The sequence below is a fragment of the Natrix helvetica genome (genome assembly GCF_964273705.1).
Source record: "Natrix helvetica genome assembly, chromosome: 3".
Taxonomy (NCBI): domain Eukaryota; kingdom Metazoa; phylum Chordata; class Lepidosauria; order Squamata; family Natricidae; genus Natrix; species Natrix helvetica.
In genome coordinates, this window is record NC_138549.1 from 168,516,321 (window position 1) to 168,531,817 (window position 15,497).

Here is a 15,497-nt window from a genome sequence, read left to right on the forward strand (position 1 = left end):
TGATACAGCGCTGCTGACATGAGGGTGTTGGCCATGACAGCAGATGACCAAAACAGTCAATCAAACAGCCCTACAGATACCCTTGACTCTTCCTATAGACCATGTTTTGGATGGTGGAAAGGGATACAATGACTTGCTTTCTCAGGCCATCCAAAAAGAGCTCAGACACAGTCGGGATCCAAAGTAGGTCATGTGTTCAAGCAGAATTGGGCCATCAGAGAACATGTTAAGATTTCTATATAATAAACTGGAATGCTACTTAGAACATAGAATCATAGGGCTGGAAGGCCCCCTGGAGATCATCTGGTCCAACCCCCTGTTCAAGGTGAAAGACTGGATACCATCCCATTCAAATGGTTGCCCAGTCTACTTTCAAGGTGCTGACTATCATCTTTAAAGCGCTCCATGGCACAGGACCTAGGTATTTGCGGGATCGCATCCTGCCCCATACATCCCTTCGGCCGATCCGCTCTCACAGAGAGGGACTCCTCCGGGTGCCGTCCACTAGGCAGTGCCAGCGGGCGACGCCCAGGAACAGGGCCTTCTCTGTGATGGGCCCGACCCTCTGGAATGACCTCCCCCCCGATATCAGAATAACCCCCGATCTCCGCTCCTTCCGTAAGAAGCTTAAAACCCACCTGTTCAATTTAGCTGGCCTGGCCTAATCCCAGTTTAGTCCCTCAAGTCTGTATTTTAAATTTTTAGGGGTGAGTTTTTAGGTTGTTTTTAATTTTTATCACTTTGTACAGCCTATTGTTTAATTCGATTTTACGGGAATTTAAGGGTATTTATTTTTGTATACGGTTTTTTATTGAGATGTCTGTATACCGCCCCGAGTCCCTTTGGGGAGAGGGGGCAGTCTATAAATCTAATAAACTTGAACTTGAAACTTACTCTTAAAAACCTCCAGTGATGAAGCACCCACAACTTCTGGAGGTAAGCTATTCCACTGATTAATTGTTCACACTGTCAGGAAATTTCTCCTCAATTCTGGGTTGCCTCTCTCCCTGACAGGCTGCCACCAGAGGTGGTATTCAGCAGGTTCTGACCAGTTCTGGAGAACCGAAGGCAGAAATTTTGAGTAGTTCGGAGAACCAGTAAATACCACCTCTGACTTGGCTGCCCCCATCTATTCTTTGCCTCCTGAGTCCCAGCTGATCGGGGGGGAATGGGGATTTTGCAGTATCCTTCCCCTGCCACGTCCACCAAGCCACACCCACAGAAACGGTAGTAAAGAAGTTCAAATCCCACCACTGGCTTCCACCTGTTACTTCTTTTCCTGCCCTCTGGTGCTTTGGAAAATACGTCCATCCCCTCTTCTGTGTGATGGTTCCACAAGAACTGGAAGACTGATATTCTAGGACATTCTGCTGATTTCTCTTATGTTCTTTTTTTTCCCCCAGAATGAAGTGTTCCATGATCTCTCCTTGGCCCGTCTATTAATTTATCTATTTCCTACAAAATCTCTCCTTCTGAAGACCAAGATTTCAGCCCACCACCACAAGGATCCAAGTCAAGACAGACAGGCAGGCAGACAGATAGACAGACATCTGAGAATCCCAACTGGCCCCGTTGGATGGAAATGTCTCACAACATGGTGGGAGAAAATGGCTTCCACTGTACTCACAAGCTTATTTTCTCCAACGCACCCAATTCCTCGGAGAACAGTCCTCCTTTTGATAGCCCCAGTCCTCAGGAATCCTGCCCCACTCCTTTGAGCAATGGGGCATTCTACTCCAACACAAACAGTCCTTTGGATTCCTGCAGGAAGCCTCTCTGTGAGGCAACGTCCCCCAACGAAAACGGGTTCAACGGCGGCATCAAATACGTCTCCACTGAGCAGGAGGTCCTGGTGTGCGGGTGGGGCGGCTTCACCCCAAGTTGTTTACAGTTTTTCAACACCCCCAAAGGAGTTCTATTCTTCCTGTGTGTGGCTTCCTTCCTGCAAGGCATGACCGTCAACGGCTTTGTTAACACCGTCATTACATCAATCGAGCGGCGCTTCGACCTCCAGAGCTACCAAAGCGGGTTGATTGCCAGCTCCTACGACATCGCGGCCTGCGTGTGTTTGACGTTCGTCAGTTACTTTGGGGGCAACGGTCATAAACCGCGGTGGCTGGGCTGGGGAGTTTTGATCATGGGGATTGGCTCCCTCATTTTTGCCCTGCCCCACTTCACCACCAGCCAATACGAAGTCCATTTTTCGGAGGAGGTTGGCACGTGCTCCTCCAATCAAAGCGCGTTGTGTTCAGAAAGTGTCTCCACCCTCTCTAATTATCAGTTTGTCTTCATGCTCGGACAATTTCTACATGGGATTGGAGCAACGCCACTCTACACCCTTGGGGTGACCTATCTGGATGAAAATGTCAAGTCCAACTATTCTCCTGTGTATATTGGTAAGTTCTGCAGTCTACAGAATGATGGAATGGATAGGAGGATAGCATTTTATTTATTATTTATCTATCTATCTAACTATCTATGAGCCACGGTGGCACAGTGGTGAGAGTGCAGTGCTGCAGGCTACTTCTTGCGACTGCCGACTGCCTTCAATTTGGCAGTTCAAATCTCACGAGGCCCAAGGTTGACTCAACCTTCCATCCTTCTGAGGTGGGTCAAATGAGGACCCAAATTGTTAAGGGCAATAGGCTGACTCTGTAAACTGTTTAGAGAGGGCTGTAAAGCATTGTAAAGTGGTATATAAATGCTATTGCTATCTATCTATCTCTCATCTATCTATTTTATTGATTGTGTGTCTGTCTATCTGTCCATCCATCCATCAATCCCATCCGTCTGTCTGTCTGTCTGTCTATCATCTATCTGTCTGTCTGTCTGTCCATCATCTATCTATCTTTTTATCTATCTGTCATCTATCTATCTATCTATCTATCTATCTATCTATCTATCTATCATCTATCTATCTATCTATCTATCTATCTATCTATCTATCTATCATCTATCTATCTATCAAACCTGTATGCTACCCTAAACACGACTCCAGGCAGCTTAGAGTCATTGAATGAAATAGCAATAACACCTAGACTTATTTACCACTTTACAGCCCTCTCTAAGCGGTTTACAGAGTCAGCCTGTTGCCCCCAAAAGTCTGTCTCCTTATTTTACTAACCTCGGAAGGAGGGAAGGCTAAGTCAGCCTTGTACAAGTAGTCCTTGATTACTGGTGGGATTAAAAGGTGGGAGCAGATCTGACCTTGAGGGGCAGGCTGTTCCCGAAGATGGGCTTCACAGCCCAAAAATGATCCTCTTCTGGAGCCCACCAGCTGCAGGGCTCTGCTGCAATTCTTGCCAGATGTAAGGATACAATGGCAGAATGGTAATTTGCACATTTTAAAACTTCATTTCCTCGCTTGTAAGGGAATGACATGCCTGCAAGAAAACCACTAAGATCAGAGAGCATCAAGGAGCCACAGTTCAACCCCTGAGTTATCAATTTATTTTTATTTGTTTATTTATACACTGTATTGGCGGCCCATCTTATCATAGGGCCATGATGGCGAACCTATGGCGCGTGGGCCACAGGTGGCACACAGAGCCATCTCTGCAGCCACATGAGCCGTCACCCATGCCGGCTCCACTGTGCATACACATGCGCCTCCTCCCGGCCAGCCGATTTTCAGGTCTCTTCTGGCAGACACGGGCGCATGCACGGGGCCGGGGGCGATGTGGAGCTCTCCCCCCCCCCCGTGCCCCATTTTTAGTCCCAGGAGGCTTCAGGGAGGCCTGCTAGTGCCAAAACGGGGGCTGCGTGCACATGCACAGGGGGCAGGGCCTGCAGGAGGACATTGCATGATGGTGTCAGGACATGCGCTATTGCGTGTGCAAGCAAGCTTTCGGCTCCCGAGGGGAAAAAAGGTTTGCCATCACTGCCATAGGGTAACTGGGTGGCTTAGTTAAAATGAAAAAAGGTTAAAATAATGCCAATGACACTTGGGTAAGATGGGGGCGGCGGCATAGGAAGGAAGTGGGATCTGTTATTAATCAACCACCTCCATTATACAGATTCCCCCACTGGGACCTCAAACCAACTGGCAGAGCCAGGGTTTTAGGCCCTTACAGAAGGATAGGAGGATTGGGGTCAACCACAAGATGTTCCAGAAGGGAGGAGTAGGAGTGGGATTCAAAAAGTTTAGCAACCGGTTGTCTGCCTGGGCGTGGCCATGGTGGGTATGACCTACTCGGCCTCCTGCACCATGGCGGAGGAGAGGAGGGAGTTTTCTCCCTCCCCAGGCTCTGGAGGCTTTCCTCGAGCCTCCGGGATGGCAAAAACAGCCTCCCCTGGGTGTCAGCATTCCAAATATCATCCAAAATTAAATCAGAGTCCAAGGCAAAGCATTGCTCTAAGTTCCAAGTTATTAAGAGAGCCATGTTGGCGCATCTGTGGAAAACCCGAATCTGAAAGCTTCCTGGGTTTTCCACCCAGTTGAAAGTTCAAGATCTTGCCCCCCACACCCACAAGTCCATCACACGGTCCAATCTTCTTCCTCTGCCATGCTGGCATCTCCACCCATCCAGTTCCGGTCAGGTGCAGAGATGCAGAGACAAAGGATGACCTTGAGCTTCTAGAAAGGAATGTTTTGTTTTGACAACAACACATTCTACAATTCTACTCCTTACTATTCCCCCTCCCAATTACCCTACTGATGAAACAGCATAATAAAATAATAGAGAGTGTGGCAGGCCAAAGATCCTAAAAGGAATATGACTGCAGGCCTGACACTGGGCTTCAGAAGCCAGAAACATGCCCATTTTCAGACTTCTGGGAGGCCTGTATTTCACCCTTCCAGAGCCTCCGCATGGAGCCCTGCACTTTCCTGGCATTCAAAATGGGCTACATGGAGACTCCTGGGAGGGCAGGGGTGCCTGGGGCAGCCAGTCCTTGCAACTACTGGTTTGGCGAACCAGATGTAAAATTAGCATCTGGTTCGCCCTAACCGGCTGAATCCCACCCCTGGGCTGGAGCCATGACAGAGAAGATCTTCCTCCTGGACCCGGTCAGTAACAGGACCCACAACATGCCGCCTCTGCCGGCATGAGTGGTGCAGGCCAATCCTCATGGGGTGAGATGGTCCTTTAAGTAACCTGAATCCATGCGATAAAGGACTTTAAAGGGTTTCATGGCAGGGTTTTAAGATATTCTCTTCTATTGGTGCAGCAGTCCAAAAGGCTGTCACAGGCCAATGGGAGCAGGTCTGTTTGCTGAAACCGAGGGCACACTCCAAACCAGTCAGTTGAAATGAACAAGCAGTTCAGAAGAAGATGGTTAGTCGGCGAAACCGTCCTCATTGAACAAGAGAAGAAACCACGGTAGAGGTTCTCCAGTTGATGGTCACCTATGGGGAATGTATCCTCTGGGTCATGTAGTCCAATCCTTACATTGTCCAGGAGGTGGGATTAGAGCAAAGGTCTCCAAACCTGGCAACTTTTAAGACTTGTGGACTTCAACTCCCAGAAATCCCCAGCCATGATCGCTGGGGAATTCTGGGAGTTGAAGTCCACAAGTCTTAAAGTTGTACCTGCGAGACCACCTACTGCCACCAGTAGCCTCCCACCGTCCAGTGCGATCCCACAGAGTTGGCCTCTTCAGGGTGCCGTCGGCCAGACAGTGTCGGCTGGTGACCCCCAGGGGGAGAGCCTTCTCTGTGGGAGTGCCTTCCCTCTGGAATGAGCTGCCCCCAGAGCTTCGCATAATCCCTGACCTCCAGTCCTTCCTGTTAATTTTATCTAATTTTTAAAATGTTAGTGTTATATTAATTGGGTTTGTTTTTGGATTGTTTCTAATTTCCTTTTAACTTTTGTAGTATGTGTTTTTTAATGCTGTACGCCGCCCTGAGTCCTTTGGGAGAAAGGCGGCATATAAATCCAATTTAAAAAAAGTTGCCAAGTTTGGAGACCTCCCAGATTAGAGGACCTTTCAACTTAATGACTGAACGAAATTTGAAGAAGGTTATATGCAATTGCCTTCTTTGCCCCAGTTTGAGCCTGGGCAAACACCAAAATCTTCCATGTTGACCTTTTCCCAATATCATAGTTGTGTCTTGTCTCTTTTCAGCCGTTTTCTACACCGCTGCCATATTGGGCCCAGCAGCTGGCTACTTGGTTGGAGGCATCTTTCTCAATATTTACACTGAAATTGGGAGACAGTAAGTTCCTGGTCCCCTTTCTCTTTCCTTCCATCAGCCCTGAAAATTTCCTTCTGCCCCTGTCTCAGTATACTTCCATCAGGTAGAGCCAAAGTCAGTGTCAACAGGGATGTAGCTTCAATGCATGTCAGCGTTTTCAGACAGGTATTTCAAGTAAGATATTTCAGAGCACACTCCTGCCCTGCAGGGAGTCCTGGACCCTTTACGCATGGCAGGAGAGAAAGTTGATCACCTTTCATATGTGCTGTCTCCGAAGCATCACCTGGCACGGCAATATTCCAAGTGGTGTAGTGGTGGAATGTGCTGGAATTTCTAGCATGTCTACTCTATTGAAACAGCAATGTCTAAGCTGGCTTGGGCATGTTGTGAGAATGGATCCCGAAAGATCTCCTGCATGGGGAATTAGTGCAGGGAAAGCACCTCAAAGGGAGACCACAGCTGTGATATAAGGATATCTGCAAGAGGGATCTAAAGGCCTTGGGAATGGACATTAACAGCTGGGAAACCTTGACCTCTGATCGTTCAGCTTGGAGGCTAAAGATGCAGCTTGGCCCAGCCCCCCAAGGTCAAACACACAACCCTGATGCAGCCCTTAATGAAATCGAGTTTGACACCCCTATTCTGGTCAATGTTTCTCAACACTAATTTTTGAAGATGAGTGGACTTCAACTCCCAGAGTTCCCTATCCAGCAGGGTTGGCTAGGGAATTCTGGGAGTTGTAGCCCACTCACCTGGAATTCAGTTGTCAAGGTAAACACCAATCTAGGAATGGCAATTGGCAGCAGCTCATTCATCCCCAACTTAGAGCACTTTTGAGCTCCTAAAGTTCCACCCTCAATTCTTAAGTTAAATATAATGGGGGGAAATCCCCAATTCTCCAGGCCTCATTCCAGGGGTGAAATCCTCCCGGTTCGGCCCAGTTCGGCCGAACTGGTAGAATCGATTGCCCTTTGTTCTGCGAACCGGTACTAAAAAGAAAGCTTCGGAGGATGGTGTCACTCAGCTGTGAGCCACGCATTCGTCAGAAGCTTTTTAAAACAAAAAAAAATGCTTTAAAAAGCTTCCGGCGATCATGCGAACTGGCAGGGAAAAAATGCTTTAAAAATCTAAATGAACAGCGAACCGGCAGGGGAAAAAATGCTTTAAAAGCTAAAAAAAACTAGCTGAAAGTGGGGAAAAATGGCCACGCCCACCCAGTCACATGACACACGCCCCCACAAGCCACTCCCACAGATCTGGTGATGTCGGAATTAGATTTCACCACTGCCTCATTCCTTTGTTTTTTGAAGCATGTTCACTTCTGGTTTGGTTCCTATGTATTACTGTTGCCAGGAGAAATTCTCATTATTAAGTTTTCATCACCGGGTAGATAGTTTCTGTTGAAAGGCAAAGAGCCCCATTCAAACTGCAATGGTAACTATGATAATAACTCATGGCCAAGGTTTAGTTGAGAATGGAATAAAAGGTATCCTATAGTGATGTGAGTCAGCAGAGTGTTTACAAGAAAGCTAAACCACCCAATTCAATTCTTCAGCTGATTCACCAGTTAGAGCTCGCTTGGCATTTACGCAGCGCTATCCAGAATGATGTTGAGTCATTCATTACGCTAGTCCTCAACGTACGACTGCGATTCAGAACCAGAACTTCTATTGCTCAGCCAGGCAGTTGGTAAATGAGTCACACCAAATTTCATTGTCCTTTTTGCCGCATTCATTAAACAAATCACTACGGATGTTAAGTGAATTACAGGGCTGTGGTTAACTTAATTTGTTTCCCACTGACTTCCGCTTGACGGAGGCTGGCTAGGAAAATCACAAATGGCAATTGCGTGACCCCAGGATACTTTATCTGCCATAAATACATGCCTGTCAAGCCCCCAAATTTTGATCATGTGACCCAGTGGTGGGTGGCAAATATTTTTTACTATCAGTTTGGGAACTTCCCGGGAAGGTGCAACACTTCTGCGCATGCACAGAAGCCTCCTGCCACCGCTACTACCAGTTCAGCCAAACCGGGCCAAACTGGGAGCAACCCACCACTGATGTGACCATGGGAGCACTGCAATGATCATATGTGCAAGGACTGGTTATAAGTCACTTTTTTCAGTGCAGGTGTCACTTCGAACAACCACTAAACAAATGGTCATAATTTGAGCATTACCTGTAAGCTTAAAGTTCTATTAGCCTTAGAAATTTTTCCTGGGTGGCATCTTTCATTTTCCTTTCTTTTTGTACTTTTGTCATTCTCACTTCCCTACCATATAGCCCAGCGATGGCGAACCTTTTTTGGCTCGCGTGCCACAAGTGGGGGGAGCGCAGGGGGGTTGTGTGCGGGCGTGCCGCACCCATAATGCAATGTGAGACTCCCGAATGCGCATGCGCGCACAACGCACTCCCCCTCCCCATTTTTACATGCTTTTTTCGCCCTCCCCAGGCTCCAGAGGCTTTATAGGCGCCTGTGGAGGGCGAAAAGAGCCTCCCCCGTGCCCCCGGAGGCCCTCCGGGGGCTTCAGGGACTGTCCGAAGGCTTCCCTGAAGCCTTCGGAACGCTTAAAACAACCCTCCGAGCAAAACGGAAGTGACTTCCGGTTTGCTCGGAGGGTCGTTTTAAGCGCTCCAAAGGCCCCAGGGAAGCCTCCGGATGGGCCCTGAAGCCTTCAGAACGCTTAAAACGACCCTCCGAGCAAACCGGAAGTCACTGAAGCCTCCGGAAGGCCTCGGGGGGGGGGCAGGGAAGCTCTTTTCGCCCTCCCCAGGCTCCATAGGAGCCTGGGAGGGGGAAAAATGGTTTTTAAAAAGGTGAACTCAGCCTTGCGTGCCCTGACAAATGGCTCCACGTGCCACCTGTGGCACGCGTGCCATAGGTTCGCCATCACTGATATAGCCACTTGGGTTGTTTATCTGATTAAATGATTAGGGGACTGGAGACTAAAACATATGAAGAACGGTTGCAGGAACTGGGTATGTTTAGCTTAAGAGAAAGAAGGACTAGGGGAGACATGATAGCAGTGTTCCAATATCTCAGGGGTTGCCACAAAGAAGAGGGAGTCAAACTGTTCTCCAAGGCACCTGAGGGTAGAACAAGAAGCAATGGGTGGAAACTAATCAAGGAGAGAAGCAACTTAGAACTGAGGAGAAACTTCCTGACAGTTAGAACAATTAATCAGTGGAACAGAAGTTGCCTCCAGAAGTTGTGAATGCCCCAACACTGGAAGTCTTTAAGAAGATGTTGGATAGCTATTTGTCTGAAACGGTATAGGGTTTCCTGCCTAGGCAGGGGGTTGGACTAGAAGTCCTCCAAGGTCCCTTCCAACTCTACTATTGTATTGTATTGTAAATGTCAGGGTTCCAAGTAATAAATCTATTGCAAGCAAGACTCCGAGGCAATTGAGTTCCTCAAATATTAATTGTATTGGAAATATCTTATTGGCACATACTTGGTGAAAACCAACTCTGAAACTCCCCTACGGTTTTCACCTCATTAAAAGTAAAGTAAAAGATTTTCTCAAAACAATCAGTCACGTGGTCCAATCATCATGCAGTCTGACAGCCGGGTGGCATCACTCCGCCTTCTTCCAACCAGTTGTGAGAATGTCCTTGGTTCCTTAGAGAAAATATTTTGTTTTGGCTAGAAAAATCCCTCTATCTCAAATCCCCCCTCCCTGACCCTCAGCTCCAGTGTGGCAACACTGAAGCAGACAAAATGGCTTCGGTCAGGACAGCTCCAAGATTGACATGACATTTAAAGATCTCATCTGTTCCTCCCACTTCAAGAGTAGCCTAAGATCCAGCAAGGGGATTTTTAAAATGCTTAGTTTAGTCCTAGATGTTGATCTGAGTGGCATATTGGCCTAGTGGTGAAGACGCTCGCCTCCCACTTGGAAGGTTGAGAGTTCAATCCTAGGTGGCAGCAGATATTTCTCTCCTTGGCCACAAAGAAAAAATATTTGCTGTGAACTCCACATAGGCATCGGGAAGGGCATCCAGCCAGCTAATGCTCAGTTCCATCCAGTCGCCCTGACTCTATGCTGAATTAAGGGAGTAAATGGTTGTAAAAAGGGAGCCCTAGATCTGGAAACTTTACACAGTTAGTTTTCTTTCTTTTTCTTATCCTTGGGACTGTGATTATCATGAACACAGTTGTTGTTGCTGTCCCAGGTTGTCAAATGGAGTCCCAACAAGTCTTGAGCTGGGTGGGAAAAGCTAGTCTGAGACTCACTCTCATTTTGTTTGCTTGCATGCATGTATGTGTGCATGCTTTGTTGTTGTTGTTGTCATTATCCTTTAGCTCTGTCTAAAGCTCTTGTCATTATCCTTTAGCTCTGTCTAAAGCAAAGTACGACGACTTTGATTTATTTTTTCCGGTGGTGCCCAGTTTGTAACCCTTACAAAAAGAATGCCTCACTTGAAAAATTTCTCCCAAGTAATTAAGGAACTAATATATCTTTGAAGAAAGAAACGGCTACATTTCACGCTTGTTTGAATTAGCTTTGTCTCCAAGTTAGAGAGGCTGATTTGATTAGATTTCTGGAAGTTTATGACTTTTTTCCTGGCTTTATTCCCAGAATTGATATTACACCCGACAATTCCCTGTGGGTTGGAGCATGGTGGATTGGATTCCTAGGCGCTGGCGCTGGTTCCCTCTTGATTTCGGTACCCATTTTGGGGTACCCTCACCGACTCCCAGGTACGTGAACTGAATCCCAACCAAATTCTTTCAGCTTCTTTTCAGGATTTTGGAAACCTGCCAAAATAGCTGCTGCTCCTACCCATCAAGGGTATAAGGTAGTATAATAGCTGTCTTTAAAAAAAAAAAAAAAAAGGCAGTGTTTTGAATCTTGATGCAGTGTTTTGAGGAGGAGGAGGAGGAGAATAGAAATAGAAATGAATAGAATAGAATAGAATAGAATAGAATAGAATAGAATAGAATAACAGAGTTGGAAGGGGCCTTGGAAGTCTTCTAGTCCAACCCCCTGCCTAGGCAGGAAACCCTCTACCATTTCAGATAAATGGTGATCCAACATCTTCCTAAAAACTTCCAGTGTTGGAGTATTCACAACTTCTGTAGGCAAGTTTTTCCGAGGAGAAGGAGGAAGAGGAGGAGGAGGAGGAGGAGGAGGAGGAGGAGGAGGAGGAGGAGGGGAGGAGGAGGAGGAGGAGGAGGAGGAGGAGGAGGAGGAGGAGGAGGAGGAGGAGGAGGAGAAGAAGAAGAAGAAGAAGAAGAAGAAGAAGAAGAAGAAGAAGAAGAAGAAGAAGAAGAAGAAATTCTATCCATTGTATTTTAAGGATGTAAATACAGATGGTCCTCAATTTACAACCAAATTATGTGGTTGCTAAGTTTAATTTCTCCTTGATTTCACACCCCTTTTTGCTATGGTTATGGGAATGATGGGTTCATCAAGCAAATCCAGATTTCTCCACGGTCTTTGCCTGTTAGAAACCAGCTGGAAAGGTCGCAAACAGCAATCATATGACCCAGGGATGTTGCAATCATTGTAAATATATGCTGGATGCCAAGCTCTTGATCAGGTGTCAGTGGGGACACCGGAACAGTTGTAAGCCTGAACATCAATCATATGACATTTTTTTCAGCACTATCATAACCTCTGAACGGTGGGTGCTCCTCCAAGGTACCTTCCAACTCTGTTATTCTATTTTGTTCCATTCTAATGCATTCCATTCTATTCTAATTTTTTTGGAGTGGTCCTAGATCATGGATTATCTATATAGTCTATCTACTGTGTTTTTTGGTGTGTACAAGACGCACCAAGATTTCAAAGAGGTAAGTGAGAAAAAGTTTTTGTCCTCCCCGGTCCCCTAGGAGCACTCTGCAGGCTTCAGCAGGGTTCGAGGAAGGCAAAAGTGCACCTGTTTTTCACCGAAATGGGGGCATTTTTCCCTTCCCCCAGCCCTGCTGAAGCCTGGAGACTGCTTCAGGGGGTGGGGGAAGGCAAAAATGCCCCAATTTTTGCAAAAAACCACCCTGTTTTTTTACCTATTTTTCACAACAATGGGTTCTAGGGGCGGGGCTTCGGGAGGCCAAAAATAGCTGTATTTGGTGTATAATAAACACCAAAATTTCCACTCTCTTTAGGGGGGGGGGGAAAGGTCCGTCTTATATTCCGAAAAATATGGTATATAGCCGCGGTGGCGCAGTGCTTAGAGCACAGTACTGCAGGCTACTTCTGCTGACTGCTGGCTGCCTGAAATTTGGCCATTCGAATCTCACCAGGCTCAAGGTTGACTCAGCCTTCCATCCTTCCACGGTGGGTAAAATGAGGACCCAGATTTTGGGAGGCAATAGGCTGACTCTGTAAACCACTTAGAGAGGGCTGTAAAGTGCCATGAAGCAGTATGTAAGTCTAAGTGCTATTGCTATTGCTATATTGCAAGCATAAAATTAATTAATTAATTTTAATTAATTAATATTTTTGTCCAAAATTGAGTAGACATCAGTGGTGGGATTAAAAAAAATTACTACTGGTTCTGTGGCATGGCTTGGTGGGCATGGCAGGGGAAGGATACTGCAAAATCCCCATTTCCTCCTGATCAGCTGGGACTCGGGAGGCAGAGAATAGATGGGGCAGGGGCAGCCAGAGATGGTATTTACCCGTTCTCCGAACTACTCAAAATTTCCGCTACTGCTTCTCCAGAACTGGTCAGAACCTGCTGAATACCACCTCTGGTGGACATTCAAATAGGACTGCTGCAGAAGGCTGTAACTTTTGCTTGCCAAGGATTGTAAATTTGTCCCTGAGGTCTTCAGTGGAAAGCTCTCAAGATGATAAGATTGGAAAAGGTGTAAACATTTATAGCTGGACTACCTTAGAGGGAGAATGTTGGCATAAGTTTTCAGGAGTATAGTACACTTACAAATAATTGGCCTATCAAATAGTACTCTGAGTAGAAACTGATGGTATATAGCCCACTTTGCTAACTCCTTTATGCATCAGAATGCAACATAGACCATGTTGGAGTATACAGGTTGCAATAAATAGTTATAATCATAAGCATAATTTGCTGAATAAATCCCCAGTGGTAAGTTTTATTTACTGAGCATACCAAGCTATAAATCAAATTTTGCAAAGCACAGTAGCTTAATTCCTAATCTGCTATGACAAACTACACAAAATACTTGGGGTATTTGGCTGTTGGTAAATCAAATACTCATCTAGCTCTTTCAAAAGGATGACCTTTAATGGAATGGAAAGGAAAGGAAAGGAAAGGAATGGAATAGAATAGAATAGAATAGAATAGAATAGAATAGAATAGAATAGAATAGAATAGAATAATTCTTTATTGGCCAAGTGTGATTGGACACTCAAGGAATTCATCTTTGGTGCATAAAGAAAAATAAAACAGAATATATTCATCAAGAATCATAAGACACAACACTTAGTGATCTTCATAGATTATTATTAAGCAATCGAATTATACTAGGAAACAAATGAAACAATATAAAATGTAAAGATACAAGCAACATAGTTATAGTCATAAGTGGAAAGAGATAAGTACTAGGAAGGAAGAGAAGAATAATAGAAATAGTCTTAGTAAATAATTGGACAGTGTTGTGGGAATTAGTTGTTAAGCAGAGTGTTGGCATCCGGGAAAAAACTGTTCTTGTGTCTAGTTGTCTTGGTGTGCAGTGCTCTATAGCTTCCTTTTGAGGGTAGGAGTTGAAACAATTTATGTCCAGGATGTGAGGGGTCTGTAAATATTTTCACAGCCCTCTTTTTGACTTGTGCAGTGTACAGGTCCTCAATGGAAGGCAGGTTGGTAGCCATTGTTTTTTTCTGCAGTTCTGATTATCCTCGGAAGTCTGTGTTTGTCTTGTTGGGTTGCAGAGCCAAACCAGACAGTTATAGAGGTACAGATGAGAGACTCAATGTTTCCTCTGTAGAACTGAATCAGCAGATCTTTGGACAGTTTGAGCTTCCTGTGCTGGCGCAGAGAGAGCATTCTTTGTTGTGCTTTTTTGATGATGTCTTTGATGTTTGGTGTCCATTTTAAGTCTTGAGATATGATAGAACCTAGAAACTTGAAGGACTCTACTGTTGATACTGTGTTGTCTAGTATTGTAAGAGGTGGTAGTATAGGAGGTTTAACTTTAAATGGTTAAAGCTTAGCTAAGAAATCCAAATAATAGGAATAAATTATCATTGTTAAAGAATTGACAACTTTATTTTAAGAGAAGGCATGGCAGAAACCTCAGGACGTTGGTTGTTGATGGGAGCATTGATATGCTCAGATGATCCAGCTGATAAGTCACAAATCAAAGATCTTATTGAAACATTTGTTGTCCTAGGATCACAGCGTTACATAGTCATGCGAGTTTCGGAAACCCACCAATCAAAAGATGGCAGCCATAAAACAGCCTCGGATCCTGATTTCGGAAAGACGGTCAAAGATCTGCCACAGTAAGAACTTGCCTTTTTAATCGTTTATAAACATTTGTATTGAATGTGACTTTGGGGTACTTTTTGCACGCTGAACCCGCAGTAATGCCAGCAGCAACCCACCCTTGGAAGGGTGACAAGCTGACACATATTGCACAGGTACAGTATATAGGTGGTACCTTGCTCAATGGTAGTAATTTTGAGAGGAATCTTGGAGTCCTAGTGGACAACCATTTAAATAGGAGCCAGCCGTGTGCAGCAGCTGCCCAAAAAGCCAATACAGTTCTAGGCTGCATAAACAGAGGGATAGACTCAAGATCCCGTGAAGTGTTAATGCCACTTTATAAGGCCTTGGTAAGGCCATACTTGGAATTCTGCATTCAGTTTTGATCACCAAGATGTAGAAAAGATGTGGAGACTCTAGAAAGAGTGCAGAGAAGAGCAACAATGATGATTAGGGGACTTGAGACTAAAACATATGAAGAACGGTTGCAGGAACTGGGTAGGTCTAGTTTAATGAAAAGAGGGACCAGGGGAGACATGATAGCAGTGTTCCAATATCTTGGGGGCTGCCACAAAGAAGAGGGAGTCAAGCTATTCTCCAAAGCACCTGAAGGCAGGACAAGAAGCCATGGGTGGAAGCTAATCAAGGAGAGAAGCAACCTAGAACTAAGAAGAACTTTCCTGACAGTTACAACAATTAATCAGTGGAACAACTTGCCTCCAGAAGTTGTGGATGTTCCAATACTGGAAGTGTTAAGAAGATGTTGGATAGCCATTTTGTCTGAAGTGGTGTAGGGTTTCCTGCCTAGGCAGGGGGTTGGACTAGAAGACCTCCAAGGGCCCTTCCAACTCTGTTATTTTAGTCTATTCTATTTACTTATGTATTTATTTGTTTATTGGACATCTACAGATGTATAAGCATCACCGGTGGTTGGGTTCCTT

General features: G+C 45.5%; 1 protein-coding gene across 3 annotated transcripts in view; it reads left to right on the forward strand.

The window, feature by feature from the left end:
* The window catches only part of SLCO4A1 (solute carrier organic anion transporter family member 4A1), a 72,424-nt gene that overhangs the window by 26,593 nt on the left and 30,334 nt on the right, over positions 1 to 15,497 (forward strand). For all 3 annotated transcript variants that reach the window (XM_081948893.1, XM_081948894.1, XM_081948895.1), the window contains exons 2-5: positions 1,404 to 2,396; positions 6,067 to 6,157; positions 10,722 to 10,843; positions 14,462 to 14,573. In XM_081948893.1, coding sequence (XP_081805019.1) covers positions 1,577 to 2,396; positions 6,067 to 6,157; positions 10,722 to 10,843; positions 14,462 to 14,573 — 1,145 coding nt within the window. In that variant the 5' untranslated portion in view covers positions 1,404 to 1,576. The remainder of the gene's footprint in view (positions 1 to 1,403; positions 2,397 to 6,066; positions 6,158 to 10,721; positions 10,844 to 14,461; positions 14,574 to 15,497) is intronic.